The 26,362-nt window shown below is 43.7% G+C and overlaps 1 protein-coding gene across 7 annotated transcripts in view; it reads left to right on the top strand.

The window, feature by feature from the left end:
- robo2 (roundabout, axon guidance receptor, homolog 2 (Drosophila)) overlaps positions 1 to 26,362 on the top strand; it is a 364,990-nt gene that overhangs the window by 155,162 nt on the left and 183,466 nt on the right. For all 7 annotated transcript variants that reach the window (XM_086080355.1, XM_086080360.1, XM_086080357.1 and 4 more), the window contains one exon: positions 5,413 to 5,739. In XM_086080355.1, the coding sequence (XP_085936481.1) occupies positions 5,413 to 5,739 (327 nt within the window). The remainder of the gene's footprint in view (positions 1 to 5,412; positions 5,740 to 26,362) is intronic.

Consider the following 26,362-nt stretch of genomic DNA (forward strand, 5'->3'; position numbering starts at 1 on the left):
TACATCGTGCGGGTGCAACTCTATCTGATCGTTGTTGGGAGGCAAGCAGGACGCGACGAGTGTATCTTCTTGAATTACCCCTCATGTTTGCTCGCCGTGTGTAGATTGAGGACAGACGAGAGCGGGACGCGAGGGCAGCGACGCCACAAATCCTCTCGAGAGTCTGCATAAGTCTCAGTAAGAATAAAAGCGAGGCAATATAGTCCAGTTCATGTGCCGCTGACAAGCCGGCAAGACGGATCTCAGGTTAGCGACCCGTCTCGTCTGAAGCGTCATGGCGGACTGCTTCAGAGTCACGCATGGCCAAGAACGTCATTCCTTCGCCGTTTGCCGCTTCCTTCCGCGGTGACATGACGGATTTGAGTCTGGTGGAAGACGGACGGGGGGGGGGGGGAGGAGGAGGCGGCGCAGAGAAGTCCGTCAGCTATTCCCGATTATTGCCGGGGGGTTTTTGCCCTTTCGCCTGTAATTTCAGCAGCCACATCATCTGGATTGGACTTTTTTTTTATGTCCATTTTTGAGCCGCGAGGTTGCGTTGCGCTTTCTATCGGTTACCTGCGATCGCACGTCGTCTTAAGAGAGCCCTTCCTTCGTTTTTTATGCCCCGTCGGAGGCCAGCACTCGCTTATTGATTTTTTTTTTTCACTCGTGGGCTCAAATTTCTCCTGGGAGCTCATAAAAATAATTAGAAAAAGATCATCAAAGGTTCAGCGACTTCTGTTGCACACATGAATACATTTGTGACAGGAATAATGGCCGCATCTTGTGTGTTCAAGAGTCGGTGTTTTTTTTTCTTCGATTCGCCTTAAAAAAAAAAGTGAAACCTTTAACACCGCAAGCTTGTTTGGCGCGTGTTGTTTTCTTGTATTTCTTGGGGGAAATTCCAGCAGACTCGAATGAGGCTGACATAAGTCATCTAAAAGGGGAAAAAAGGCAGGCTTCCGCTTCAGTAATCCCTCTGATTTCATTAGCTACCTGTTCCGCTCCCGTTTACCTCGCAGTGGCGGATGGATGGCAGTGAAACTATCGCCGGTGTTATTGCAAACAGAGGGGCTGTAGTTTAGTGGTTGGGGGGGGGGGCGTATTTTGATTAGTGCGCGTGTGCCTTAAGACCCGGTGAAGTGCACTCGCCTCAAACTCAGAGAGCACTTGATTACACGGCAGCCATGATCGCATTAAAAAGAGCAACAGACTCAGCGTTTAGTGTAATGAGAGCAGGAAAGCGGAAGGTCAAATTTGACAAGGCAAGACTCACATTTTGGGGGTATAATGTTTTTCTTTGAAGGAAACATATTTTGTTTTTGAACCCCCCCCAAAGAGTTTCCAGTTGTCTTAATCACCAAATACCCTAAGAATCACGAATTATGGCCCATTTTTCAGTCCAGAGTCTGATGGCATGGATTGTATTTTCACTTGCGGACGCAGGACTTCCGGATTGAGCCACCGACGTGTACTTGCAGCATGCGACGCATGCTACAAGTACACCTCCGCACCCCACCAGGTCGTCAGCTACGCTAACATTTGTGTGTGTCTCACTTTTCAGAAGTGAATGCTAATGTGTGTGTTGACTGCATCTCTGCTTACCTTTTCGATTTGACATGATGTCATTGCTTGAAAATGGCAGATTCAGCCTCGCTGGAAAGAAAGTCTGCACAGTGACGAGTCCAGTTGCTTTGGATTTATCACTTCAGATGATATTTGTGCATGGATCCATTTTGTTTATGGTTTCTCCTCATTAGGGTTGTGGGTCACTGGAGCTTATCTAAGGTGACTTTGGGCAAGAGGTGCCTTTTACCCTGGAATGATTGCAAGTCAATCAAAGCTCTGTCAGGTTTTTTTTTGCCAATCCCCACAGAATCAGAGGTGGCAAATCCAGGTTCAAAAAGGAAAAACCCCTGCCACAGATTGGCATTAGCCCCAGGTGCTAGCTAGCAAGCTCCCTAGCGAGCTCCCCGGGTACTCGGGTACCTGTTGGGGAGCTGGCTAGCTAGCACAAGAGGCTAAAGCCAAACTGTGGCAGGGTTTTTACTTTCTGGACCTGAATTTGCACAGAATAGAAGTCAAACTGGGTTGCTGTTGTTAGGGTTCAAACAAGATCCTGGCCTTAGTGTAAAAAGAGGGTAGAGCTTGTGAAATTTGGGGTAAACAGATGCAACTTGACGTTACTTTCGGTCCCACTGCGTCAGTTTTTAAACGATGTTTGGATTAAAGGATGCAAGCGCTGTCGGCGCTGTCGGCAACAGCAAGCTCCGTTCTCGGAAGCCGCGTCCAAGGGTTCCATTTAGCAAGCTAGGCAGGCCTGATCACCAATCAATTGGCAGGGAAATGGGAAGAATTAGCACAAATTAGGCAGACGGGAGTACAGACTACCTTCTGTTCGCGGGTCAATATGCCCACCGCCTGACGGCGGATCCCTCTTTTGAAGAGAAACGCTGGAGTTTGAATGCGCATCCAAGCAGACCTGACAGACTGAAACGATTGGGGAGAGTGCAGCCAGTGCCCCCCCCCCCCCCCCCCCCCTCCGGTCCCCCCTGGGAGATTTAAGTGGTTGGGCTTGCGCTACATGTGCATAGCAAGCCAAACAAAGCACTGGCCTTTCCCACCTTGGTTTTTCCTCCTCCACTCCATTTTGAGATTAGCCCTGACGTAGGCACAATGGTGGACGTGGTAGACTGCATCCTATTAGGAATTGGGAATTGTGTTGCCTCCCTCAGGGAAGGGCACGTTCGTCAACGGGGCTCAATGACACGCATAGATGACACAACTCATTTCAGGACAAAGCGCACTCGCCCCTCATTTTATGCTAGTTTCTTTGCAAGATCAATCATTTTTTATCCATTTTTATTTTACTTTTTAAAATCTCTAAACTTTCTAATGGGACAATTTTACCCACAACATAACTTGAGTTATTTACATTCGAATGAAACGAGCAGCTAATTTTAAGGCCTCATATTATTTTTGTAAGTGTCCATAAAACCATATTAAGTTGAGAGTTAAACTGACCCGTTTTAAAGTTTAAGACTGAAAAATGAAAATGAAAAAGGAAGGGAAACTTATTGGAAACTTGCCGCGATTCAAATTGACCCGGGAACATTATTGCTCTTTTTTTCGACCAAACAAATGTAACAAAAGAGTTAAGAGCCGTCAAATAAGGAAAAACTTGACTTAATTTGTGGGCGGTATGTTCACGGGTCAATTTGACCCGTGGCAAGTTTATTGATCCAATAACTTTCCATTCCTTTTTCAGTTTCATTTTTCAGTCTTAAACTTTAAAACGCGTCAGTTTAACCCTCAACCTAGCATCAAGGTTGTTTTGTTGTACCGAGACAAAAGCGAATTTTGAGACAATGCGCTTGGTTAGTCGTCTACTTTTTTTTCTGTTTTTCAATCGTCAATGTAACCACTAATCAACACTAATTTATTTCTTAAAAACATACCGTTTTTGTGAATTCATCAAATTTGAATAATAAAATCAGTGAGATTTATGCAAACTGTATATTTCTATTTGATTCAGAGAAACAGCAATAATGTTGCTTGGTTAATTTGACCCGGTGTAATCTCAAAGTATCAGAAATATCCCAACAAATATTGTTTTTCCTTTTCATAATTAATTTCATAATTTCATTGAAAATAAGTCAAATTAACAATTTTCATTGCATATGCCTAACTCTTTTCATTTCTTAAACATTAAAATGGGTCAATTTGACCCATACCAAAAATACACTGTTTTCTTTTTTCTTTTTATAATATAATTATGAATTATTCATAAAATAATGTAATAAAAAATTTAGTTTGTGTGCTCAAACTGGTGTTAAATAAGACATTGTTTTTTCTTTTGTTTTTAACTAACACAGGTCAGTTTAACCTGCAACTTAAGAGGAGGTTTAAATGGCTGCCAGCACGGGTCATTTTGACCCGCAACATAACAGAAGGGTTATTAACATTTTGGCTGCCAACGGAATCCAACAATTCCCAAGTTTAAAGCGCTCCGTTTCTCTTTTATGACCGCAACCGTTTGATGGCGGACCCCCGGCACTTTGATTGTTGAACGGCTCCGCTGGCTTCTCGCGCCATTTCAATATGTTGCAGCGTCACAGAAAGAGGACACACACGCGCGCACGCACGCAGCACACACACAACACTCAAGACTCCAAGTATTATCTTGGCTGCCAGACCCCGAGCGAGCGCTCACCCACCGCCGGTCCTAATTAAAATGGGAGTAAGGGAAGGTTCGCCACCCCAGGGATGGGGTGTTAACGTTTGACACGAGCCGCGACCCCCGGTATAAATATTCACATCACACGCCGATCTCCACAACGGTGGACTCAACAGTTTTTGACTTGTTTGCTCTTCCTCGTAAAAAATTTCTTTTCTTTTGTGTACGTTGTAGCGATGTGGGCACTTTTTATGCCTGCGCTTGCTGGTCACCCTTGGGTCCAATTATCCGCAAGCTTGCGCTTGTAGCGTAGAGAAGAGCAGATGGTTGCTTTTTGTCCGGGTTCAAATGCTGATTAAAGGATCTGCTATGTGTGTGTGTGTGGGGGGGGGGGGGGGGGGTTTCATGCATTGTCTAACCCGTGGCAGTGTTGCTTAGCGAGTCGTGGTTACAATCATTTGCCCAACAAAAAAAGATGTATTGTTGAAGGGCGAGCACTGGTGAAGGATTGTCACTTTTTTTGACATTTTGAGCCGCTCAGAAGATTTGAATTCACCCGAGAGACTGTTAACGTCCACAAAAGTTGAAAAAAGTTAAGTCGAGATATCTGTGTTCAAACGTAGGGAGTAAAGGTAAAAAAGTTGCAAAGTAAATACTCCAAAGTAGAGGGTGACATGAGAGTTTTTTTCACTCTCGTCTCATCCCACAACCACAGAAAAAATATCCCGTCCTATCCCAGTCCCGGACCACAGTAAAAAAAAATGAAAAATCCTGTGCCATATCAGTCTATGAGTACCAAAAATCGACACTAGTACAGCGACAAAGTATTTGCAGTTTATTCCTTCCGCTTTGACATCAAACCTAGACTCTAATCTTTCTTTTGGTAGGTTCCATGTTTTGATAGCAATAGAACACAATATTCTGCGGGCCTTGCAAAATCAGTCAAAATCCTATTAAACCAGCTGGGAGCGAAGGGGGTTGCTTCAGTCAAAATGGCTGCGAGTGAATAAGTTAGTATAAGTGATGAAAGGCTCCCCCCAAAAAACTGCCTGCTAATAACAAATATTTTGGCATGCATAGAACAAGCATGGTTTTGTTATTTGACCTTTAGATATTTCATCTTGATTAGATTCTCGTTTATGGTGCAAAAATCCCTTTTGGAATCATTTTTGACGATTCATCCTTCAAATGCATTGCCCTGCGTTTTATCAAACCATGCGCCAATTCTTTCGTGTTTCTTGTACGTTTTCCTCCAGGATCCCGTCTGCGCCAGGAGGACTCGCCGCCCCGGATCGCGGAGCACCCGTCTGACCTGATCGTGTCCAAGGGCGAGCCGGCCACGCTCAACTGCAAAGCGGAGGGCCGGCCCTCGCCCACCGTGGAGTGGTACAAGGATGGCGAGCGGGTGGAGACGGACAAGGACGACCCGCGCTCGCACCGCATGCTGCTGCCCAGCGGCTCGCTCTTCTTCCTGCGCATCGTGCACGGCCGGCGGAGCAAACCCGACGAGGGCGCCTACGTGTGCGTGGCCCGCAACTACCTGGGCGAGGCCGTCAGCCGCAACGCCTCCTTGGAAGTGGCATGTGAGTCCAGAATCTTGCTTCCCTTCCTTTCTTTCGGCTGACAAAATGAGAGACGAGAGTTTTTCTGCTATTTATACATAATGAGAGGAAGTCAAGGAAAAGAAATGATTACTTGGAGGGCAATTCAGTACGTTTGGAGCTGAGATTGGTTCTCATTAGAGGTTAAAAAAAAAGACGGGTGTTTGAATTGCCCTTTTTTTTATGGACCAATTGGTTCCCCTGTTTTGACAATACATACATAAAATTGCTCAATTTGCTTCCGAGAATGAAAATGCGGCAAATGTGCAATATATTGCTTTGTTTAAGCAACCTAAGCAATTTGAAAATTGGACATGGATTTCTCAAAACCAGAGGAGGGCTCTTCCGTCTCTCGTCTCGTTGTTGACGAACGCCCACAGTTATGACGAGGGCCCACGTATTCGGTGAAAGCGTTACGACAACAAAGCCTCGGAAAAACACGTGGACTGACAATCAGTCCACGGTCAGAATTCCTTCATCAAACCTCATTCAAACCTAAAAACTTATAAATATGTTTATAACACTTTCTCCTTCACTGCGTAAAACGTATTTATACATTTTTTGTTTTTGTTTTAATGCTCGAGCATACAAAAGGCTTTGATACAGCTTCTGACCTGAAGAGGTTTCTTAAAGCAATGGTAGTTGTTTCGAAAAACGGCCAGCAGGTGGCAGCAGAGCAAAAGAGATCAACCAGGGCCATGTTGCAACAAGCTTTTTTTTGCCAGTGTTTTCAACAGGATTGTGAATAATGATGAAACTATATTCCAACGCTAATTGCTGCAAAACGGAAACACATACAAATATACTTTTTTTCCTGATGAAAGAAGAGACTCTAATCTTTCTTTTGGTAGGTTCCATGTTTTGATAGCAATAGAACACAATATTCTGCGGGCCTTGCAAAATCAGTCAAAATCCAGTAAACCAGCTGGGAGCGAAGGGGGTTGCTTCAGTCAAAATGGCTGCGAGTGAATAAGTTAGTATAAGTGATGAAAGGCTCCCCCCAAAAAACTGCCTGGTAAAAACAAATATTTTGGCATGCATAGAACAAGCATGGTTTTGTTATTTGACCTTTAGATATTTCATCTTGATTAGATTCTCGTTTATGGTGCAAAAAAATCCCTTTTGGAATCATTTTTGACGATTCATCCTTCAAATGCATTGCCCTGCGTTTTATCGAGTCGAGTCAGCCCGAGGTCTCTTCCCAAGAGGGAGTTTTTCCTTGCCTCATTTGCTTGGTGCTTCCTCATGTTGGCTTCATTTGTGGTTCAGTTAATTAAGTGAGGAGTGCGGTCTCAGACCTGCTCCATGCGGGAAGTGCCCACAGGCAAATTCTGTTGGGGATTCGGCATTGAAGAAATAACATTGAATTGAAATTTTGGAGGGCTCGTCATGTCCAGAAAATCACCAAGTTTGGCAAGTACGTCTATCCAGGTGAAAGTTGATGTATTTAAGGGGTCTTAAATACAAAACCCCAAAACTCATTCAATAGCGCCCACTGGGAAGTTGGAGAAGCTTGGCTCCTGAACACCAGTTTCTTAGACAGGACATCAAAACACGATGCACCAAAAAAAGGCTCAAGGATCCAAACAGAACAGGAAGACCACCATTATGGTTTGTACTTGTTTTTTTAGGGTCATTTTGGCCTTTTCCAGGGGTCCATCCGTGAGACATTTGAAAGAAATCGGCCCCCGATGAAGTGTCATCGATGACACATTTTTGTTTGTTGGTGTCGATCATAACTCATTCTCAAGGTCCCATGCATGAAATCCATTAGGAAGTCCACCATTTTTTTGACGGACCCCAGGGCTTTGACGGGAGGATTCAAACACTGGCAGTCTTTTGTTGGCAGGTCTCAAAACCTGGACATAAATCCACCAGTGTGGGGGATCAAAGTTGAAATGGATATATCTATTTTTGGGTTGTGGCAGTCGCGAGTGACAGGCAAAAAAATGCGATCCTGAGATCAAATGACCTTTGAAGAAGAGCTTCAGGTGGGCTTCCAAAGGGGCTCCGGGACCTCAGGCTTTGCGGGACTTTGTATGAGAAACATAATTCCACCGCAATGGCTTTTTTTTGTGGTGGTGGCGGCTGTGGTTTAATTTGCCGTACTTGTTGTCTGCGAACAAATCTAACGACACGACGGGTCTTTGTGCTCTTTTAAGCACCTCCGCCGCCCCGAGTACATCTTCCACTTCCCTTTAAGTGCATTTCCAGTTATTGCCGCCTTGTGATCTGCAGGAAATTGGCTTATGTGTTGGGAGAATATAGTAGGAAGGAAGGGGGGGGGGGGTGTCCACCTTTTGATCTAGTCCCCCTGCTTTCCCATGGGCGTTATAAGACCCCCGCAGGTGCAACACTGCGACAGCAGCTTGATCTATTGATCGCTGTAAGAGGCGCTCTCCGGGTCGAAATGAAAATTCATAAAAAATAGATGGACTCAGTGGATTATTTTAGGTTTTACCTCCTTGTCGTATTTCTCAGCTTTACTCTCAGCAGCCATTTTGGGGTCTTCTTGGACAAGTCTGACTGATGCCCAATTTTAAGCATGCACGCTAGACTAAATGACAAACAATTTGAGTATTTATCATTATGTTTTGGCAGAGTATGGAAATGAAAGCTGATTGGACGTGATTTCTGTTTCTTTGTAATTGTGGGAATGCTGGAATATATTATTGGGATTTTTATTCTCCTCCCTTTTTTTGCCGTGTAAACAACTCCCACATAGTACTTCCAATTTACGCCATTCGAATGTCACCTCGCTTCAAAAATTCACGCCTCCCGGGTATATACTTTCTAAGCCGACTTCCGTACATTCATCTTATCATCATCACCAACTCTCTGATACTGCTCAGTTACGGCGCAGTTGGTAAAGTCCATTGTTCAGTAACCCCGTAGGTCGCGGGTTCGAATCCCACCTTTTGACTGTCATGAATTTGAACAAGTCAAGTCAGCTCAGTGGTTTGAGCAATTGCCTGCCACCACGGAGAACCTGCGTTCAAACCCCGCTTGGACCACATTTCAGCTTTTGGGTCATTTATCTTTCAATTGACTTCATAAGCATATGCATTCATATCTTAGCATTCAGCTTTTCAACTTTCCCATGCAATTTCTGCAGAAATTGCACTTTGTCTAGTATAAAACATTTAATGGAAAAATTCATGATTTTTCCATTTTCAGGACTCAGTGCTTTCTTCGTTTTCTCTTTCAACCAAGATCTTTAATTTAAAGGGCTTTGGTTGGGGTGGGGGGGGGGGGCAACGGTAGGCTTAATCTCCCTGCCTTTGGTTTTCCACGGTGATTAGCTTTATCAGGCCCTGACATCCCTCTAGTGATTGTAAAGCTGTAGCTAATGGCACAAGAAAAAGCCACGTTTAAATCCGTATCTGTGTTGATGTGGTTTTGCGCCCATGATCGGCGCCCACCCCAGCCACCCCCGCCCCCGACCTACTACCTCTCCATCCGCGTGCGTACCTTCGTCCCCCCCCCCTTGCTCCCACAGCCGTTCACGTGTGGCTGAGCATGGACCCCGGTGAGATAATTGAATTGCAGCTTTGAAACAGATTGAAGGCGGTGTCCGCGGAGAGGAGGAGTTTCCCGGGCCGAACGCCGGACATCATCCGGGGCGCCCCGTCGGAAACACGAGAGGGAAGGTGGAGCAAAGAGGACGGAGGGACGGGGGTGTGGGGTCAGGGAGGGAGGGGCGACACCTTTGTATTATTAATAGGAGCAATGGTGGGGAAGTCGGGTCTGTACATGTTTTCTTGAAACGTTAGGTCTTGTTTGTTCATTGCTAACAAATGCCGCCGACTGCCGCCGTTTGTTAGCAGGAATATGTACCAACAATGATTTTCACCACATTTTGGAGGGAGACGGCACGAGCCAATCAATGACGACTCAATGCGTCCTCAGTGCTTAATGAAATTTGATAGAAAATCAATACAAAAAATAGAATACTTTGATGTAAGAATTTGAACAAAAATATTCAATTAAAATATGAAAAAACTAACATGCTTTTATGCTTTATAAAGGGCTACAATGAGGTGACAAAATAGGAAAGAAAAAAAAAAAGTCCAATCGTGGAGTGTTCATCTACTTTTGTAAAATCTTCTCTTAAGTTTGCAGTCAATGATGCAAGAATCTTAATTTACTCGTCCATATGTCCATGTATGTGAATTGATCCATATAGGAGGTTTTTGCACTCGACCAATCAGCATGTGAAGTGGGACGGTGCTGATTTGAGAAACTTTAGTTCATTACAATTCAGTGAGCAGCTTACATGCACAGTCCACGTGAAACGGCAAAAAACAGTTTTGTACATCTAACGAGTAAACAGTACATGGCTCACATTTGCTAGCACAAAATCTCCAGGACAAGTTTGTCATTGGAGGATTAAAAGTATCGACTTGAAATTTGTGGATCTAATCATGAATGACTTGGCCACCGAATTTACTGTTGCTTAGTGATAATGGATTCCGGGGCTAACTGTTAGCTAATGCCAATTTACGCTAATACCGTGTGCAATGGCAAATACAAAACATTTTCACAATGAAGAGTCCGGGGGGGCTAAAGCCAAACTGTGGCAAGGTTTTTACTTTCTGGACTTGGGTTTGACACCTCTGGAATCATCTCTCATCTGTCACGAAATGTTGAGCAAAATGTGTCTATAGAAAAATACCCTAAAATAGTCGCTTCAAACCAAAATGGCAGAATACCGGCGTCTTTTCATGAATGATTTCTTGATCTTGGCTCTGAGGCAGATTTTTTTCCCCCCCTTTCCTCTCCTTTAAAAAAAATCTCAATGTGCAACCTTGTCATCCAAAGCCCTCCAAAAATGCCGGCGAGACGGCACCGCGCGATAGATCTGTCGCTTCTAAGAAAGGATGCGCCCCCCTTTTTCTCTTTTTCCCGAATGAACTGGGTCAATGAGCAGCTTCATAAATCATGGTGAAGCTCTTGTCAGGAACGCGAGCTGCTGAATAAATTGCTGGCGCGGCATATATAACTAACTGTATATGTGTGTGCGTGTTTGTACATACACACGAGCGCGCGTAACACTGCGCACCTGGGGCGAGAGCGTCGCCTGGAAAATGTTAATTGGCTCCGCGTCTTCAGGTAGCAGCAAGCACCCCCTGCACCCACGCCAGCAGAACGCTTGCACTTTTAATTGTTTTAATGCCACTTCAGCCTTTTGACATCATACACACGGGCGACTTTAAGACAAATGAGGTTCAAGTTGGAGAACCTCGAACTCTCCTGCGATGCCATATATAGAAAAGTTGGAGGATACAACATTTTGACTGGCCTTATTTTTGTTCAAAATGTGATGGTATTATCTTTTTTTTGTGTACTACTGTATATGTGAGCTGAAGCCCATCCCGGATGGCTGCGCCCCGGATTGGTCGCTACTCGGGCTGCTTGATTGTGGAAAAAGTAATAATCACGATTATTTTGGCAATAATTTAAATCACGATTCTTCAAACGATGATCTATTTTGTGGGTACAAAACAAGACAATGTTTAAGCATTTAAAAAATATTAAGACCAATAAAAAAAATAGAAACAATATAATTATGTAAGTTCCTTTTGGACCAACAGAACTAATTAATTATTTAATTAAATAATGAATTTGTTTATTTATTTATTTAGGCAAAAACTTTTTGTTGGAGCTTTTGCAGTAGGAGGATCATTTATTTTTTTGGTAAAAATTAAACAAAATGTTAAACGTAAAAAACAAATAAAAAATATTAAGATAAATAAAATTCTTTGAAACACTACCATTATTTAAGTTCCTTTTAGATTAAACTAAATTCATTAAATTAGTTATTTTAAAATTTAAAAAAGGTGCAAATGTATAAATTAAAACAACTCGAAAATTAGTGTTAATAATCATTTTTTTATGATTATGCTGATTTTGTAATTGTGGAAGTGTAATAATTGAAATTATAATTAAATTTCGATTAATTGCACAGCTGTAGTCGCTAGTCATTTGCAGGGAACAATAATAATTTACCCTCACATTCACACAGATGGGCAGTTTTTTTTTTATTATTCATTACTGTTTTATATGGGTGAGCATGATCCGGTATACATTTAAATGTCCCAAAATATGATTTCACAGTCCAAATTAAAAAAGAAAATGTAAAATAAAACATCAGCAGCAGATTGAATAGGTTTAGTCCTGTTTTGTAAATAGCCTCCAGCATACTGTATATATTTATCAACCTTTTTAAATGGGTCAATTTGGCCCACAAGATAACAGGAGCATTTAAGGGTCAGGCAATATTATGGCTAAGTGACTTTTTAATTGCTCATTTCCACATATTTGTGTCTCTGGAGTGCCATCAAGTGTGAAATTACAGAAAATAATGTTGTGAGCTGTCCGTGACAGGAAATGTCTTTAAACAAGCTGTTGACATTTTGTCACTTTGGCCTGGGAAAAAAATCCACCATTCACTTTTAGTGGCACTATCGTGTCAAAGCTAAGCAGAGCTGCAATGTTGTTAGATGCACCCCAACCAGAAAACCCCGCATGAGTGTTACAGATGTGCCAACATACTAAAAAAATTAATGGAAAAAAATGCCATAAACCGGCTGCTCACATGTCACAGATATTTTTATGAAGACAACTGGGAACTGTTTAAATTTGGAGGGAAATGGCGAAATATGCAAATGAAACAGATGCTTTTCTAAATGCTTCCTCAAATGGGGTTGGTTGACTTTTTTTTATTTTTCTATTTTTTTTTTTTACTTACAAAGGCTCCTCTGATATCACCTAATGTGCCGGTTCTCCAATTAAGCGGTGAGGTTGGTCGCATTCGGTGAAGTGATTAGCGAGGAAATGGAGCAGAGGGGAGAGCGAGGGAAGCGGTAAGGGTACGAGGAGGAAGAGGAGGAGCAGCTAATAAAGAGAGGGAGGGGCCCCAGGAGGAACAGAGCAGGTGGGGTGCCATGTTGAAGCCTTTTCACGAGAGCTCATCTGGGCTCATTATGACTTTTTCAGAAATGAGATGATGGCAGTGGCAAGCGCACACAATCAACACACAAACAACTAAGGCAGACAAAAAAAACAAAAAAAAAAACACAACCCAGCATGCTCATTTAATCCTCACATGGAAGTCCTCCAGTCATAATGAAGGCTAATGAAGACTCAATCATTACCGCACATTAATGATGCAGGCTACAGTTAGGATGTAAAATCAGAACATTTAGTTGGGTCTAATTTGTATTTAAATGCACCCTCGGTAGCCACAACATTAGGAACACCTGTGCAATCTAATGTCATCCAGTATTTTCAAAGGAGAATGTTCAAAAGATTCCGGCAGGCACTGCGAAGCTAAACCTGATCTTGTTGGACTTCAGTGTTTAATAGCAAGCCATCATCTGAAATTTGGCATCACATACTGGACCAGCGTACCAGGTTCAAATTTGGTAGCGGTCAGACTTACTTTCTGAGACGAGGAACAAGGAACCCTGCAAATGGCTAAAATGGTCTCAAAATGGCCGCTTCAAACCAAAATGGCAGACTTCCTTTACATTACTAAAGTGCAATTTTTGCAGCAATTGCGTTGGAATGCTAAATGCTAATAGCTAAATGCTAAGTTGAACGCTTATGAAGAAAATTGAAAGATCAATTATGTACAAACTACAAAGTATTCATTGTAGCAGAAAGATCATGGATACATTTGCTATGTGCAGTCAGAGGTGGGATTCGGACTCGCGACCTCCTGGTTACTGGACAATGCAATTTACCAAGTGCGCCGCTGAGCAGTATCAGAGAGCTAGCGAAAGTGGGCGTGGAAAGTGGGACTTAGAAAAAGTTCAATGTCAGTCTCATTGAAAATGAATGTGGAAAAGTTGTACTGTAAGTAATGTGAAAATCGGACGATATATACCCCGGAAGGCGTGAAATTTTGAAACAATTAGCCGTGTGTTCTACATACATACATGGATACTGAATTTCACGTAGCAAGTGAGACAAGCTTTGGGGGCTGAATAAAAAAAAAAAAAAAAGTCTGTGAGGTGCTACCCGACCAGAAAAGGTGAGAATGTTGTCCTCAGATAACGAGGCGCTTGCCCGGGCGTGAGCAACATCTTCCTCGGATGAAGTGCGAGCGAGGACACATTCCCGATTAGACGCTTCAGCTCCGTGTTCGAGCAGCTCCACTGAAGAGGAGGTGTTGTTATCTGTTGTGATTCGCACACTCGCGCTTGAAGTTGCAAAGCTCACATGCTCGCAATTCAGCCAACATCACGACGAGCCGCTCTGTGGGGGCGTTTTGCTTTGTCTTTGGCTTTTTTGGGCCTTTTTAGCAGGAAAAAGACAACAACGTACATTTTGCACGTCTGACTTTTCGCAACATCCATCCATCCCCTGGAAAAAAAAAAAAAAAAAGATTGACTGCCATCACGCGAGAATGACCTCACTTGGCTTTCTTCTGCCGCCATTATGTCCCGCCGCAGTTTATAAAGCAGATTAAACACGGACGCCGTGCGGCCCGTCACAGGAAGAAGGAAGAAGAAGAAGAAGAAGAAGAAGTGAGCTGTCAGCCGAGGAACGCTGAGCTGGCCTCTTCTCACGGCCATTAGCGGCCGGCAGAGACGGAGCAGCCGTCGGCAGCGTGCTTTTTTGTTCCATTATACGGCCTCCTCTCACACTCTCCCGCTTTCCCTCTTTTATAGTCGCACCCGTTATTGATGGCCTCTCCAACTGCCGACAATGCGGCTCTATCGCTTTTGTCTGCCTCGCTTTTTGGCATCGGCCCACTTTTCGCGCCCTCTCCTCTCCGTGTTTGCGGCAAAAGTAAACATTTGCATTCACATCAAGCTCGAAATGACACGCAAGTGCGTATTGTCGTTGGTACGCAGCACACGCAGCGCAACGGACCTCCGATGGCGCTGGTCAGATTGACCGGCTGTAAAGTGGAACACAAAATATTTTACAAGTGTCAGGGCGGACTTTCTCAACCACTCGTGCCTGAAATTGGACAGGACGTCAACCATTTTAGTTCGTAGCATCCGTTTTTGGACAAATATCCAACAAAGGATGCTAACGAATGTTGATTTCACATCAGGGGTTCGTTCAAGGTAGCCGCGTTTCCTCAACGCTCTCTAAACAGTCTTCATGGTTTCTTAACAGTCTTATTTGTATTTCTTGTCACAAGGAAATTTAAAATAAACATGTTCAAAATGTCCTTTTTGCCAAAGACCTTTAAGAGTGTTTTAAGAATGTTTAGGAAACACTGCGACCTTGAGCCAACCCTGATCAACCCTTGACGGGAAATAAACATTTGCTAGCGTAGCAAACATTCATCCCTGAGTGGGATTCGGGCTTAAATGATGATTTTATCTACTTTTACTCGTGACTATGACAAAACATACCTTAGAATCCGTACACAAATTCCTAATTTGTTTATTTGTCCAATCAGAAGCAAGTATCTTGGCCAGGTTTTTTTCTTTTTTTCTTTCTTTCTTTCATTTTAACGTCTAATGAGGGAGAATAATGTTGTTTGATGATCATTTGGAGGATCCACCATGAAGAGACGATGCGAGGGCCTTTTCATCACTACGTGCAGCTAAATTTATAATAATAAATGGTATGTATTTATTGGATTTTTTTGATTTACCTTTAAACGTATTGACCCGGTGTTGTGACAGTGGGTCGGAAAAGGAGGCAGAAGTTTCTAGTTTTCCAATATTTACAATTTTTGAATGAAAAAAAGAGAGTGATTCTATTGTTTGCCGTAATTATTGACCTCCGAGTTTGTGATGGTGTCTCGGTGCGTTCTTTTCAGTTTCTTCTTTTGTATTTTTTGCGGGGCGGTTTAAACACGTAGGAGGTCGCAAGAAACAAGTGTAACAGGGAGGTTTAAATGAACGTAGCGCTGCCTGCCGGTGAGCAGACAGCACTCTAAATTATTGATACATATCTGCAGGCCGATTATCGATCAACTCCAAAGCGCAGACGAGCTCGCGGGCTTCTGCTTTAATGGCTGGATGGCGCTTTGATTTCGAGTTTTAATATTGACCGAATTATCCTGATTTATTCAAGCCCCCGTTTTTGTTGTTGTTGTTTTTAAGTAGACTTTTAGTGATGATTGAACACGACGTATGTGTACAGTATCTTCTGTCAGGCTCTGTTGTGGCACGGCAGGTATTTTTTGCTGACGAGTGGACCAAAGAACAAGTGAGTCGTAATAACATTCATCAACAACCGTGACCTTCAGTCGAATCCCTGTAGATCTCTCAGAGGGTGGCTTGGATCCTGTGACCCCTAGAAGAACCCTTTTGCCCTCCCCTATCCACCCTTGGACTATAATTCTTCAACCCAGTCAACGCAACCTCACCCCCCAGGCACCTACACCAAGACCCTCGGAACCCGCCTGAAAATGAGAATCCATCACGAGGGAGGTGTGACCGCATTGAGGGCTGAAGTTCAGGTGCCGGACAGTTTGGCTTTGAAGCGGATATCGCTAGAATTGATCCACCCTGTGGGGCACGGAGTGGTGTGACTTTCTGCACTCGTGTCCTGGGTTCAAATGGTCATTATTGTCCTTTGGTTACACCTTTTTGCAATAGTATAAGGTTCCGTAATTGTTCTTGCCTGAAGGTCTTCGCCAACTGTGGTTGTTCCTGCTTATTTGGAGCGAAAAGATACCTGAAGTGCACACACTTTGAAATAGCTGAGGTGAAATGGTTTTCTGGCAGCTATTAAGGACAGCTCCCCCATGCAAGTAATCCCCCCCGGGAGTGCAGAAGACTGCATTTCAGCCTCATTACGTAGACCGTGTCGATGGATGGAAGGCAGGATGACGAGAAGGATGAAGGTAAAGAATTATGCAAAGGTGGAGGCTGTGATCGCAAATGGCTGAAACAGGTGTTGGGTTGCCATTTTTCTGGCTTTGTTTAATAGGTTTCAGTTGGTTTATTAATGAACTCTTCCCGCAGTCCCCCCCATAACCGTTCCGAGTTATTGCCTCGCCGGATGTGTTATGACTTAGTGATTTCTTTACGGCTCAGTCCGAGATTGCGCTGGGCTCCGATTGCATTTGCTGTAAGGGACACTTATCGCCCTGGACAGCTGCAGGCCAGTTTTTGAAACCTGATGCTCGGATCTCTTCTCCCTCCCTCCCTCCCTTGCTTCCTTCCTCCCACCACTTGAAAGAGATATTTGCCACATTCGATTGTGTTCAGAAAACCGTGCTTCCATTCGCTTTTTATAGCCTGGCCGCATTATTACAAACAAGAAAGTCAGGCGTCCAGTTGAGGGTCACCTTGCTTGCAGAAGCGGCTTCCGGAGTGCCGCCTCGGCCTGTTAAGACTGCAGGAAAGGATGCAGGGGCTTGGCGTCATTTGTGGCGATTCCAAGAGCACATACTGTACAGTTAATTTCAGCTTGCTGGTCGATTATCGAGGGGCAAACGATTTGGTTGGAATCAGAAACGTGGAAACCACCTCGTTCCTGTTTTCACATGGCAGTGACCTATCATTCCGCCAGGGTGACCTGTCCATGTTGCATTACTGCGATTGGTCGGCCATCAGAAGCAAAGTGCAATGGTGGGGGGGGGCTGGCTCCGAAACATTTTGTGTGAAAACTGCGAAGGTTGCCATAATGTGAAGATTCGGCGTCTGCTTTACATTTAGCTGTTAGCCCCGTTGCATTTGATCTTGTCATTTAGCCTTGCCAATTTTTTTAAAACCTTCTACGTTCATTTCTTAGTAGGGTCCCCAACTTTTGATAGAAACAGAGCATACGGCGGTCCTTGGCTTTAGGCGGAAAAACTTCTGAGCCCCTTCCGCGCTGCATAATCTGGCAGTTGACTAACGGTGAATATGCAGCTTCTGTTTGAACCTGAACTGAACTTTCAGAGTACACGGTCCTCGGTTTTAGATTGACAAAGACACTTGAACGCTTTCAGACGGCGAGACTGCAGGAAAGGATGCAGGGGCTTGGCCATTCGCAACATTAGCACATGGCTACCATAACCGAAATCACTGCCCCGAAGAGAGAGAAAGGGTGTGGCCTAGGCGTGGCCTGGCGCAGCTATTTACATAAAAGTGACACACCCCTAAAACAGGCTGTTTTGATTAGAGCGTTTTTGGGCTGATTTTGAGACAGCAAAAATATTAAATCCAAAGTCAATTTTGACGAATGCATGTCACAGATGTCTTTTACACATTTGAGAACTATTTTAGTATGTTGAAAAGTTGAATAATATGAGACCTTTAATACAATACAACAAAGTCAAGATTGACATTTGTATTTATTTATTGACGCCACTTTCTTTTCTCCCCCCTTTTTACTGTAAATGAATATCGGTTCTAAATATCGGTTATCGGCCTCTTTGACTACTAATAATCGGCATCGGTATCGGCCCGAAAAACCCCCAAACATATCGGTCTATCTCTACCTTACACACCGGTTCATGTGACCTCATTGAGGATGCTCCCGGCAACCTCAGTCACTCGTAATGCAAAGTGACCCGCAGATGACATCACATGCCGAATGGGAATGAGAGCTTCGGTATGCGCGACCACCTGCCCGCGCAGCTGCGAGCGTGATTAGCGGCGAGCCAGGCCGACGACCGGCCAGCCAAAAAACGGCGGACATGACGCTGACACTCTTTGCCTCATTGCCAGATAGGAGACCGCACATTGGCTGGCCGCGCCGGAGGAGCAGGCCGCCTTGCGCGGATCACTTAAGCGTGGCTAAAGGCCAAGCGAATAGGAATCGGAAAAAGCCCATTCAAATGCAAAGCAGAATCTTATCTCGCCGCCTCTGCTGCTGGCCTTCGCGTTCGACACCGTCCGGGGCAAAGCTATTAACGTACACGCAGGTGCCTCCTATGTTTCGCTTTGTCTGCGCTTTAAGAAAGGGTATGTTTGGGAAGATACCGCCGGCGTACGATTTGGAGAAATCTGTTGTTCTACAGACACAAATACAAGGAATGCAGTTCAGGCTGTTGGTTGTGGTTGTTGCAACTTAAGGTGGTGACCAAAGTGTTCTGTGGTGTCATAACTCAATATCTTTACAACACAAAACTGTATTTTTTGTGTTTATTTTTCAAATGATTTTTTTCATATGACGATTAAACATGCAGCCAGTCACATTAACTCATGAACATTTCTGGTGTAGCACATGCGCAAACTCACATTGTCATTTTTTTTTCAAGCCTAACTGGCAGAGGGAACATTATGCCGTCTGAGAGCTAAATGGCACAGTTATTGGGAAAAATGAACCCGCGGACGTTGTGTCGTAATGGAGCTGAAAAGAATGGCTTAATTGGCCAACATATTCACGTCCGGACATTAACTGTGTCATTTGCATTTTCACTTTTTTTTTTCCCCCCTCTTAGTTTTTCTGCCTTTTAAAGGTCCCTGTGGTGAGCGTGCGGAACAGGCACATGAATTATAACTCTGACACTTCATGAATATCGATTCTGCTGCTAAGTGGGCGGTTGTGGAAAATGTTGGAAATATGCGGCGCAGGATTCATTTGCAATTAATCGGATGTTAGTTCATGCACCCGATGTGTTATTTGTTTAATTGGTGATGATTCTTTGGTACTCGTGCACATTAAAAAAACATGCTGAACTCCGCTCAGTAATAAATCAATTCAATTGATCCATTATTTGAATGTCTGGATATTGGATAATGGATTCACATCTAATTACGTTTTAGTTATTGTACCTCAAAAAATAAAAACATCTGAAAATGGTATCATATTCTTTTAGATATATTTGAACGCCACGACGATTGGCTGGCAAGTAATTCAGGGTGTACTCCTATGGAGGACCAAAACTGCCCAAATTAAAAATAAATGAATACGAAAAAATGTATATAAATGGAAATAAAAACTATATATATATATATATATATATATATATATATATATATATATATATATATATATATATATATATATCCCTAAATAAATAAATAAAAGTCAAAAGAGATTTTTTAAAAATACATATAAAATTTTTTTTTAGCATATAATAAAATAAATATAGAAATATAATTAAATATCAACCAATCAATAAAAACACTCTGCTCTCACGTACATTTATTTCATGCTGCAGACGCTTTGTCAGGTCAAAATGTTATTCAAATGAGGGGGCGGTCCTAAGCGTGTCTTGGGTTGGGCTCCGCTGTTCATTATTTCCATTTATATTTATTTTTTGTATTTAATTTTTGTATAAAAAAATTTAAATCCGTTTTTATTTTCACTTTTATTCATTTATTTATCTATTTAGTCATTTATTTATTTATTTATTTTGGCAGTTTTGGTCGTCCATATACTCCGCCCAAATTCAGCTGGGACATGCTCCAGCTCAAACCCTCATGAGGACAAGCGTATATGAAATAGATTGATGGAAGCTCAGCCATGTACACAACTGCTAGCTTAGCCAACGGTGCCCCGTGATTGACTAGCCCCGCCTCTCAGCCGATGTCAGCTGGGACATGCTCCAGATCCCCGAAACCCTGAACAGTTTTAGCGCTGTAGAACATGGATGCTTAGTGGGGAACATGGTCAGAATTGTAGGATGTCACATTCTTATCAGATCTTTGGAATCCCCGACGCGAGGAAGTGATTTATCTGCGCTCACGCCGTGTTGATGACCCGGACGGGTCCAGCTATCCGACCTTTGGCCCCGCTCTAGACGTGAACCCTGACTGGTCATCGATTGACCATCAGTCGACCCCGGGAAAAGCAGAGAACGGCGCAGATAATCGCCGCATCACCCGGAGAAGAAGTCGGAATGATTTTTCTTGTCAGAGCAAGAAAAGCAACCATCTTTCAATTTTGGGCCGAGAGGATATGAGGCATCTGTCATCGTGTTTGTTCCTACACTTCTATGCTTCTCTTGTGAATGCGGCAAACTCCGACATAAATCATTGTCAGTTTCACCTCATTTCCTGCTTTATGACAAATGGCCCCCGAACGCTACGGCGACATCTACCAGTCTTAACCCTTCCGACTCGTTCCTGCTGCCTTTTACATGACAATAGGCCTTCAGACACTTTGGGGGGGAAAGCAGACCTTCGCCTCCCCTTGCATTAGCCGCTATCGCTCCTCAGCATCTTGCCTTCTTGCAACCTCCTCCTCCCCCACATTCCCCTTTTCCTCTTCCCTCCGTTGCTCCCATGTCACCCTAAATTGCTTCTCCCCAACTGGCCTTCCATGATCATTTCAAACCAGTGGGCCAACACACCTCTATTCCGTCGGTGAAAACGCATCAGATAGCCAGCGAGCGCTTTATTGGAAATTAAATTAGCGGACTTTTCTAATGAAAGCGTAATGTGTCGGCAGATGAGGGCGGGCGGCGTTATTGGGAAGGGAAGAACAAAAACGATTTGGGATTTCATTCATCTGAAAGTCAATTCTGACTGGGGCCTAGTAATTAGGGCCCGAATAGGCAGTGGAAAGGTACTCTTGAAATGCTCTTCCGAATTATTGGCCTAAATGAATCACCTTTTCTAGGGCTTTGATGATACTTCTTTGAAAATGTATCCCTAATGTGAGCAGAAGATAGCAACGGGAAATGTGGTCACTCTGTCTATCATGAGGAGACCCACAATAAAGTCCCAAGCCTGTCCCTGTGGCCATTTTAGAGTCTTGGTATCCATTTATGCAGGTCCTTCAATTAATAACTTGCCTGGTAGCCCTCTATAAAACCAGTTGGGTCAAAAAATAACCTACTTGGGTCGATTTAACCCAACTCAAGAAATTGGTCTTTTAGGTGTAAAACAACTCATAAATATTGGTCAGATCCTTTACTTGGTTGAAAATTTTTTTGTCATTTTGTATAAAACAACCCAGAAAGTTGGGTCAAATTGGTCCATTTTTTAATCCAAAACTGGGTTATTTTTGACCCAACTGTTTTTAGAGTGTAATATACAGGTATGTTTTTTTCGTGTTTTGAAAATGTGGCCCCTCAAACCAGTTGAACGTAGCAATATGAAATTTGGTAGGCTCGGCTATGAGGAGTCGATCTGCAACAAAGTCTCAAAAACACACAAGATGTCTGCCATTCATTGCTTACCCATTTCCATTACTTGTCTAGTAGCCCCCCTGCGAGTTTTAAAAATTCAGCCCCCAAAGGTGGGTGAAAGGAGCAACATGAAATTTTCAACAAAGCAACAACAAAAAAAAGTGCAAAGATAAATTATACATGGCCAAAAACATATGTTTAAGTTGGAAGCAACCGTTTCAAGTTGGGCCCTTCAAAGGTAAAGTTATCCTGGAGATTTTGGCCAATAGCTGCCAAGGTTGACCTTGGTTGATGGTTCATTGAAATGTACTTATTGCATGTAGGTGGAGAATGGTGGTGGAGTGTGATAACCCCAAAAAACTGTAAATAGCAATAACTTAATTCCAGGAAGAGATCGACCAAACCACCCTGAAGAGTTTTGGAGGAGCCCCCTACTTACCAGGGCCCATTCAATTATCCTCAGACCTTCACTTTTAGAACTCCCACGAGCCCACAATTGGACCTTCACTCTCCTGACTGCATCCTCCGTGTGCCAGCAGCAGCACCGCCAACCTCACACTCCGTCACCCACAGTGGGGGATTGTGGGCCGGCGAACGTGGCATCATTAGCTTCTTTGAGTGGCAGACGTTAAGCGCGACTCGCCGCCGCCTCCCACCGGCGGTCCCTCACCCCCCCATCAGCCTCATTGCTTGCCTCCGCCTCCTCGCCCAGCCCACCCAGCCGCGGCGGCAGCCACATATTTTATGCACCCGATGCTCGGTCAAGCGTGAACAGGATGAGGATGCGGCATGGATGACGTTCGCGTGCGTTTTGTGGCCTTGTTTTTTTTCATGCCTAAATCAGACCGTGTGGTGACTTTTAGGTGTTAGCTTTAGCGCGGCGCTCGCCGCTGAGCTCCGTGTCGCGCCGTGCCCCTTCTCATTAATCACAAGGGCCCAGTGCCGGAGCCGCCGACAGCCATGCGACCAGGTGGCTTGCCACCTCCTTGCACTCTGGGAAGGCGTCATTATGTGCTGACGGGAAGAAGGCAACACAGCAATAACAGCTGCCAGTGGTCATTTCAAGCAGCCCCCCCCCCCCCCCCCCATCCCAACCGTCCTCTCCTCTCCAGCCAACCGAACCTCCAGGGTTCCCAAGGGGTCTAAAAAAGGTCTTAAAAAGTCTTAACATTCGCAATCTTAAATTTTAGGCCTTAAATGTCTTATTAAAAAAACACCCATATTTTCATCCCAGGTCTAAAATTTTATTTAACCAAGTCCTACCAGCCATTTTCAGCAGTAAAAAGTTAATATTTTGTCTAATATTAATACGATAATGTCATTATTTTTCATGTAATACCTTCAAAAACATTTTTTTTCCCCACTTGTTGTCGACTGAAGATGACATCATCTGTGCTGAGGAAGTACTGTCGGTAACGACCAATCATGAGCCGTGATTGGTCGTTAGACTCGTTACCTATTTGCTCAGCACAGCTGATGTCATCTTCAGTCGACAACAAGTGGGGAAAAAAAAGTTTTTGAAGGTATTACATGAAAAATAATGACATTATCGTATTAATATTAGACGAACTTTTTACTGCTGAAAATAGCTCAATGAGTCAAAATTTACATCTGCTCCGTCCATACTGAGAAAATAAACAACATATCTGCGCTTTTTGGCAGGCGGAAATGTCATATGTGGAAGATGTATGAACTTTTATTTTGTAGGTACCACAGGAAGTGTTACGGACAAGCGTAGAAACTTTAGAGTTACCGTTGGTCATAATGGTCAACAAAGGTCAAAAAAAAAAAAAAAGGTCTCAAATGTAGCTTTGTGATTCCTGCAAGAACCCTGAACCCCACGCACCCCTGCCCCCTTAATCCACGTGCCGCCCCACCATGCTGTTTGGCTTCCACTTGTGTGAGGTTCACACGTTTTGAACTGCAGGGGTCAGAGGTCGGTGAAGTTGCCGCAGCATCGCTCACCAACGTTGCACGTCAAGAGAGCTGGTCGAGCGTGACGGATGGAGGCAGGCAGGCAGGGAATTGCGGGTGGGGGTAGGGGGGGGGGGGCAACCATTGTTGATCTCTCCATCCTCTAATTTAGTTGTGGTGGTGGGATGTTATTTTATTCTTGAGCCGTTTTTGTTTTTAAAAAAAAAAATGTCTCCGAGGTTGAAAGCTGCGAGATGTTGGCGTTGGTTGGGGAAGCGTTCCGTGGTCTAGTTGTGTCACAAGCATGTAGCTGTGCTGTCACTTGTCCCTAATTGGTCCAGATCAGCTCAAAGCGCACTGACCCACCCTGTCTTTATCAATGTGTGTGTGTGTGTGTGCGTGCGTGTGTGTAGCCCTTTCTCATGAGCGTCTTTTCTGCACCAAGACAAGACAGCGGCCTCCACATGCTGCTCCTCTCCACTAGTGGATGCTAAATCCCCCTCTGGAGGCTAACTAACTACCTCCTAGAGCAGGGGGGGTCTCCAACCTTTTTTCCAACGCAAGCTACTTATAGAAAAGCAAAAACAGGAGCGAGCTACTCATGTTTCACAACATTTATATGATAGCCAATTTTGTCACAAAATGCATACGTTGGCATGTAAAAATTAATTAATAAAAAAAATTACCAAAATGATGCTGAATATGCATGCTAGTGATGCAACGGATCACAAAAGTCACGGTTTGGATCGGATCGTTTCAATAACAACAACAAAAAGATACACAGTACTTGTCTTTATTTATTTTGTAAAACGCTTTTGCCCGTTGAAAAAAACAAAATGTCTAACATGGCAGTTTAGGATTTAGGAACACAACTTTATGTGCAATATGAAGCAGAAACATTCTTATTTCATACATGTGTAAAATAACTAGGTAACAACTCTTAAAGTTGCGTTCCTAAACTCTAAACGGCTATATTTGACTTCTTGAGTTGAATGCTTTTATTATTATAATTTTTTTTTTACATTTCTTTAACGGGCAAAAGTGTTTTATAAAAGAAATGAAGGCAAAATTATATTTATCTTTTTTTTTTCCTAATAATGAAAAGTACAATTTCAGGCACATTCCCTTCCTTTAAACATGGAGAGTGAATTACAAAGTAGCCTTGGTCCAGAATATTGCAAAAAAAAATATTTCAAGCAGGCCAGGTACCAGCTGTCAAACTCATTTATGTTACCAGCCAGGCACCCGTTACTAATGCTAATAGCTAGCTCGGAGATTTGTACCGTGCCATTCAATGACTGCATAATTAACTAGCGGTTTCTTAGCATCCTAAATTAGCGATTGAATATGAGTTCGGGATAGTGTTATTTTGATGTTTGTCATAACTACTGCATTTAATGTTAATAAAAAGTACGAAATCCTAAACGTTGCAAAGGGAAGTCAAGCTAGCCATCACGCCACGACGCGGCCCAACTTCAAAGTAAAAGTCTGCTAAGGCTATTTGCATTGCCGTCAGTGTATTATTTAGCTACCGGTTTGCAAAATGTGGCAAATCCAGGTCCAGAAAGTAAAAACTAGCAACCAAGCTAGCTCCCATGGTGCTCGTTTACCTGCTTAGGAGCTAGCTAGCTAGCTAGCGTCAGGGGCTAAAGCCAAACTGTGGCAAGGTTTTTACTTTCTGGACTTGAATTTGCCACCTCTGGGGAGAAACCTGCCCCAGAGTGATGAGTGCGCAGTCAATGGGCGGGGCTTGACTTGATCTCGATCGGAGACCCCATTGATCCGGTCCTTGCAGGGGAGGGGGGGGGGGAGTGGCCGCGGGGTCAATACAAGAACCAGCGATGACACGCTTCATCATACGGGACAAACCAATTGCTGCTCTTTCAAATGCCGTGACACAGAGTATCAATCTCGAGCCGGGTATATACATCACGCGCATTGTCGTCCATTAAAGGTGCAGCCGGCGCCTCGTTGAGCAGCGCCGCAATCAGTCAAGCGCTCGGAAATCCAAACTGGGCTGTGTGTCCTTCCTCGGCCAAATGGGGGATCTATGATGTGCTCCAACGAAGGGCTCTGGGAATGACCCTCCAGCGCTGCATCCTAGATGGCGCTCTAATTGGATGGTGTGACCTTTCTCTGTTGTAATTGTGAAGGGGCTGATGGTCCTTGTGGGGGGGGGGGGGGGGGGCAACGCAGCAGGGCCTGATTGATGTTGGGGATGAGCAGTGGCAGGTAGCGGGATGGCAACATGTGAGGCGACAGCTGTTGAAAGGGAAGGACTGGAATAGTCAGCCGCGGGGGGGGGGGGGGGGGGGAGACACCACAACGTATTGTATGAATTTTTTCTGAATGTATTTTATAAATACACCCAAGAAAAGCCCAAACACATTTCATTAGGGCTTGTAAATTCTTCGTTTCTATTGCGCTGTTGTTCTTCGACTAAATCAATTAGCATTATGAGACAAAAAATAAATAAATAAATAAAATTAAAAAAATGAGACAAGGGCAAGGCAGATTCCTTTCGATAGCACATTTCATACACAAGGCAACTCGTTCAACGTGTTTCACACAAGAAACAACACAACACCTAAATGCGCTTATAGACACAACAGCTAATGGCATTCAGAAGCAAAAGCAGAGGAAATAAAAGTCCTTTACCAAAATTGCTCAAATAAGGAGACTTAAATATTTATAAAACATTTA

This window comes from Leptonotus elevatus, chromosome 7, assembly GCF_054856555.1.
Source record: "Leptonotus elevatus isolate MCC_2025b chromosome 7, RoL_Lele_1.0, whole genome shotgun sequence".
NCBI classification, from domain to species: domain Eukaryota; kingdom Metazoa; phylum Chordata; class Actinopteri; order Syngnathiformes; family Syngnathidae; genus Leptonotus; species Leptonotus elevatus.